Source organism: Babylonia areolata, chromosome 19 (assembly GCF_041734735.1).
Source record: "Babylonia areolata isolate BAREFJ2019XMU chromosome 19, ASM4173473v1, whole genome shotgun sequence".
Taxonomy (NCBI): Eukaryota; Metazoa; Mollusca; class Gastropoda; order Neogastropoda; family Buccinidae; genus Babylonia; species Babylonia areolata.
The window spans coordinates 57,561,497-57,567,904 of record NC_134894.1 but is presented as its reverse complement, the minus strand read 5'-3'; the positions used below and the strand labels follow the sequence as shown (position 1 = coordinate 57,567,904).

The following is a 6,408-nucleotide window of genomic DNA, read 5'->3' as shown; positions in this document are numbered from 1 at the left end:
AAACACCGTTATGATATCTCGATTGTGTCAAGAATCGCTGTCTGTCACAATAACTCTTCGCTTTGTTTCTCTCCCTTTGGACACGTAAAGGATTCTGTGTCCTGGCTTTAGATTTTACAGTATTGTACAATCCATTTATCGATTGGTAAATTCTATTAGCACCTTAAGTCACATTTTTGTTTTCCACAATACATTTTGTCAATGGATTCAAAAAGCCTTTCGGAAGTTAATGAAGGCAGTGTACATTATATGGTACACAAGCTGTCTTTATTTTGGGAAAATAAATGGCGAGGAAATGTGATAAACTGATTGCTTGGTTCTCACCAATTAACTTACCTGTTTCTATCCATTTCTTTAAACAGCTACTGAGTATGATAATCTACAGTTTACTCCGAATGTTTAACAATGATATTCCCCGGTAATTGTCTGACTTGGTGATATCACCGCACATGATTTTTTTTTTAGATACAGTACATTAATCAAAACAGATGATCTGAAAGGTTCGCCAATGTTAGCATCTGGTCCTGGTGGTTAACAAGTCTTTAAAGTTTGTGTTGCAGCATAAGTTCCATCCTGATCAACATTATTTTCTACAGCATCATCCAGGTTTAATTGTTATCGTCATCAAATACGCCAAGAAAGTGTTCCAGCCATTGTTCTTTGTTTAGTGCATTAAATGGACATTTTCCACACAGATAGAGAGAAGGGGGGAAGAGAGAGAGAGAGAGAAACAGAGAGAGAAACAGACAGAGAGATAAACAGAGATAGAGGAATGAAAAGAAGGAGAGAGAGACAAAGAGAGAAACATACAGACAGATAGACAAACAGAGATAGAGGGATAAAATAAAAAAAAAAAAGAAGAAGAAGAAGATAGACAGAGAGAACGAACGAACGAACGAACGAGCTATTTTTAATGAGGGAAGTGGAATAAGCATGCACATGCTTTTTTACATCCAGCCCTCAGGGCAAAGATAAATGAAATCAAAATACTCAGGATATCAAAAGATTATAGCTATAGAAGTACATACATGACATTCAAATACACTCAAATGCATAGTAAACATTTACAGGTACATAATCATAATGCAATGACAAAAATGTATATAGATATGATAATATGAGAGAGAGAGAGAGAGAGAGAGAGAGAGAGAGAGAGAGAGAGTTCCTCTCTTCGTGATGATAATGATGTCCGTATTCGTTTGACCGTCCATCGATCGGTTGGTCCATCTGAAACTGACGATGCCATACAGTCAGTGGAGTAAACAGGGCACAGTGTTGATCGTCAATTGCACCTCACCACGCTGTCTTCCGGGTCAGAGCCAGACAAACCAGATTATGACACACCTCCCCGTTTCTGTGTGTGTGTCTGTCTGCCTGTCTTTGTGAGTGCCGCGTGGTCCCTAAGGACCTTGTCCCTGTCAATATTTGTCTGTGTCAATGTTTGTACGTCTGTCTGTTTACTGCATTACGCGTGTCGTGTCAGCACATAATCTGACAGTATGCGAGAATGCTGGTGCACAGCCGGTGACAACAAAAATTGCATTCACGTGTTAACGTGTTAACATTACGACAGAAATTGTCGCCTGCCAGTTTCGTCGCCGACGGCAGTTGTTGTTGTTGTTTTCCAGAACTGGTTCCTAAAATTGTCACGAATGCGAAATTTGTCGCCCTTAACGAAAACTTCGGGTTCGTGTCTAATATATATATATATATATATATATATATATATATATAAACCCATCTTTGAACATTATCTCGGACTGAATATGTATTAATGTGGTATAGTTTCACTAATGAGATGATTTTGTGAGATGCTGTTTGAAAATTGTAAACGTGAAGATGGAATTTAGAAAAAGAAAAAAAAATGGGAGGGATATATCGTTTGACATTATGAACTACTCCATTTACTTCTGTACCGATCTCTGCTTACAATATATCTTTCTCTTACTTCGATGCATGCATCTCTCTGTGTCTATGTCTGCAAGTCTGCCTCTCTCTTCTCTCTCTCTCTCTCTCCCTCTCTCTCTCTCTCTCTTTCTCTCTCTCCCTCCGTCCCTCCCTCCCTCTCTATCTCTTTAGAAGGCTTCGACTCTATGAACAGAAATATGTTGTGGAATATTTTGCGAAGAGGTAGAGTGGATAGTAAGATGTATATGTCTCTTTGTGGTGTGTATAATTCAGTCATCGTGTGCGTGTGTGATATAATTGTGTGTTCAGAAGTTTTTTGACTGTCCAGTAGGAGTGAAACAGGGATGCTTATTGTGCCCACTAATCTTTTCGGGTTTTTTTTTATTAATGAACTGGCATTAAAGATAACAAAAAAAAAGAAGAACACGGTATTCAAAATTAATTATTCATTGGGCGGTTGAAATGTTTCTCATTTACAGATGATATAATGCTCTTGTCCAGCACAGCTGTGGAATTTCAATTAAACGTGCTGAAACGAGAAGCAGACCGAAGATAACTGTAAATCGTGACAAAACTAATATCAAAATTTAAAAAATCAAAATAAAACTGGTATTATTTAGAAAAGGTAGTCATCTCTCTTGGCACGAAATAAATGGAATTATGGGTCTACAGATTTTAAAACTAACATACTTTTAAATATTCGGGCATACTATTTACAAAGAAGTTGAGTTTTAAAAGTATAATCTCAGAATCATGTAGGAACGGAAAGAAAGGGGGTCGTAGAAATTCTGAGCTCTTTGCAGAAACTGAATTCACTTGATTCATGCACACTCTGGAAACTTTCTGACGCACAGATTAAGCCAACGTTTACATATGGTGGTGAAATTTGCGACCTTTGTGAAAACATGGGTTTAGAACAAAAATACATACATTTGCCATCAAACAGTTTCTACAAGTTCCTGGGGTTTTTTGTTTTGTTTTCAGTTGTTTTGTTTTTCGTGTGTGTGTTTGGTTTTTTTGCTGTTTTTGCATGCTTTTCTATTATTTTTTCTTTCTTGCTTGAAGTACAGCCTACACACAAAGCCATATCTGGGCTGAAATTGTTCCAGTGTTCTGTGTGTGTGTGTGTGTGTGTGTGTGTGTGTGTGTGTGTGTGTGTGTGTGTGTTTCTATGTGTGTATGTGAGTGTGTGTGTGTGCGTGTGATTTTTTTGCTTGTTTCTTGTTGTTGTTTTGTTTGCCTTTTTTTTGGAGGGGGGGGGGGGGAGAGGGGGGTTGTTGTTGTTGGGGTTTTTTTAGTGGCGGGGAGGGGGTTGCAAGCTTATCTCACTGATCTTTGAAATGCCGTGAAAATCGATCCCGTTGAGCATGAAAAAGTACAGTCACATTCCTGCACATGAAACAATGGCATGCCTCTGAAATTGACCATTCCGTCAGTTTTTCGCCGAATGATTAACAAAACAAAAAAAATTATCTGAACATTAATATTATCAAGAACAAAACACAAAATTGTGTATAATTTTTTTTTTTAAGCATACGAAAATATTGCCAACTTGCACCTCATATACTTGGCGCAAAAAAAGAAGAAGAAAGAATAAAGAATAAACTATGGTTAGAGTGTCCAGTTACCAAGTCCAGACAGATACCAAAAAACAAAAAAAAATGATAGTCTTTCTAGAAAAGTGTAAGTGAATTTAACAGCAAGGCAGAAAATGACAAATGAAGAAAAGGGAAAAGCCAGAAACAAAGAGAGCGGTAGAAATGAGGAAATTTCCAGCATATATAACTTCCAGAAGGTGGGTGGGGTACTGTTTGTGCTAAAACGGTTTTTTTTATGTGAAAATTAAGTTCTCACAAAAGTATGGTGATATGTTATTGTCAAAAGAGTCTTTATATAAAACGCGTAATGTTTTACTCATGGAACGGTTTCCAGGAATCCTTGCACTTCCATCAGACGTTGTGTGGTTTTGCGCGCGCGCGCGTGTGTGTGTGTGCGTGTGTGTGTGTCTGTGTGTGTTAGGGAGAGAAAGAGAGGAGAGAGAAAAATGACTTGTTCTGTTTTGTTTTTTTAAGTAATGTTCCATAATAATACTTTTATACTGTTTTTCTTGAATAATGATTTGAATGTACCTTTCAGTGGATGTTATCAAAACACAGTTTTCGTCACTGGTGTATACTATGTAAAATCCCAAAGTATCCTGCCTTTCTTCTTCTATCTCTTTAGTATTTCTTTGAAATAAATTCCTCTCGTCTCGACAGCTGACTCGTTGAGTTAAATCATTATGAAATAATAGCTTTTTGTATTAAGTATCATCAAAACGTGCAGCTATTTATTAACCAGGAAACTCGTCTGATCTGGGCGGCTTGTGTCTGAATGTATATGTGAGAGAGAGAGAATGTGTGTGCGTGTGTGTGTGTGCGCGCGCGCGTGTGTGCGTGTGTGTTCGCGTGTGTGTGCGCGCGCGCGTACATATGTGCGTTATACTTTTGTTTCCCCGGAGATTTCAAGGTAGCGTGCAAGTGTGCACACACACACCACGCGTCTTAGCATACAAGAGCGTTATCAGTCTGTCGCGTGTCTGCGAATGCACGTGATGCACGTGATAGAGACACATGGCATTTCGCGTCTTTCTTCTCACCGGTGTTGCTTTGTTGTGACAGGCACAAAACCCTGTCCGGGCACCGGGCAGAGAGAACGCAGACAGCGGGACGCCAGTGTCGCGGTGCCCGTGCAGCACCAAGGAGACGGCAGACGATTCTCTGACGTCCCTCGTCCCCCGGAACACCCACAGTCCTCAGCTGGACCCTGGCTTCCGGTCCCGCTCCACCTCCTTGCCTTGCCGGACGGTGGTCAGCAACGAGCTGACCAGGCTGATCGTCTCCACGGACTCGGACTCCTGTGAGACCTTCACTGGTCCCGCCCTCAACCGCGTGGAACGTAGTCGTTCCTGTGTGGACAACATTCCCACCACCACCACCACTGACACGGACTCTTCTGTGGACCTGACATTCGTGCAGCCAAGTTCCCCTCCTCCTCCTCCTACTACTCCTCTATCCTGCAACGCTCGTTCTCCCCCCACAGAGTCCGTCCCCTCGCGGAAAGGGGTGTCCCCGATCAACGGCAGTGAGCACGTGACGATGAGGGAGTCGGTGGTGCGTCAGGACAACGGAACCCTTCATCACTTCATCATCCTGGAGCCCCAGCACAACGGCCACGCCAGGAAAGCCGCCCTGTCCAAAGGGGAGGGGGACGGCGGGCTCTTCGGCAGCCTGAGGAAGCAGTGGCTGCATCAGAACAACGGCCAGCCAGGAGCCAGCCGCAAGAAGAAGGGGCCGAAGAAAGTGGGGCGGGGAGAGGACTTTTCGTCCGCCGAGCGGCATAAACGTAAACTGGCCAAAGCGCGAGAGCGTCGCGCCACGTTGGTGCTGGGCCTGGTGATGGCGGCCTTCATTCTCTGCTGGCTGCCCTTCTTCCTCCTCTACGTGGTGTCCGCCTTCTGCGTGGGCTGCATCCCCATGATGGTCTTCACCGTCTTCTTCTGGATCGGCTACTGCAACTCTGCGCTCAACCCCATCATCTACACCGTCTTCAACAGGGACTTTCGCAGGGCCTTCCACCGCATTCTCTTCGGCCGGCGGCAGAGCTGGCGGTGATTGTGTGTGCTGTTCATGCCCGGACATCCAGTCCCCTGTGTCTGGCAGTCTCTTCTTCTTCTTCTTCTTCATCCCTGGGCTGCAACTCCCGCGTTCACTCGTATGAACACGAGTGGGCTTTTACCTGTATGGCCGTTTTTACCCCGCCATGTGGGCAGCCATACACCGTTTTTCGGGGGGGTGCATGCTGGGTATGTTTTTGTTTCCATAACCCAGCGAACGCTGACATGGATTACAGGATCTTTGTTGTGCGTATTTGATCTTCTGCTTGCGTATACACACGAAGGGGGTTCAGGCACAAGCAGGTCTGCACCTATGTTGACCTGGGAGATCGGGAGAATCTCCACCCTTTACCCACCAGGCGCCGTTACCGAGACTCGATCCCAGGACCCTCAGATTGCAAGTCCAGCGCTTTGACCACTCGGCTATTGCGCCCGTCGTCTGGCAGTAAAAGACGCCACCACGTCTGGACAGTTCCAGTTATTTTGACGTTTGCACCTCAGGGGCTAAGGGACCAAGGCAAGGCAGGGTAGGGCAGGGCAAGGCAAGGGCAGAGAAGGCAAGGCAAGGCAAGACAAGGCAAGGCAAGGCACCTCAGGATTAAATCAGAACACTACGAAACGCCTCGAGCGAGGATGTTACCAAAGATCTGAAAATCCTGCCAGCGCCAATGTTCTGTATCGCAGACGTATTAACCAACCATTCCTATTTTGGCGCATTGTTTTCTCCAAAGCACCCCAGCAATGACAGCTCTCTCTCTCTCTCTCTCTCTCTCTCCCTTTTTTTGCACGGATTACCTTTCCACGTACGCAGACAGCGATAATGGTTTTGATCCAACGGCCTGACG

The 6,408-nt window shown here is 44.0% G+C and overlaps 1 protein-coding gene across 1 annotated transcript in view; it reads left to right on the top strand.

Moving 5' to 3' along the window:
* The window catches only part of LOC143294217 (alpha-2 adrenergic receptor-like), a 9,429-nt gene extending 3,868 nt beyond the window's left edge, over window positions 1-5,561 (top strand). The window contains exon 2 of the mRNA XM_076605648.1: window positions 4,569-5,561. Within this exon, the coding sequence (XP_076461763.1) occupies window positions 4,569-5,561 (993 nt within the window). The remainder of the gene's footprint in view (window positions 1-4,568) is intronic.
* Window positions 5,562-6,408: the final 847 nt, after the last annotated feature.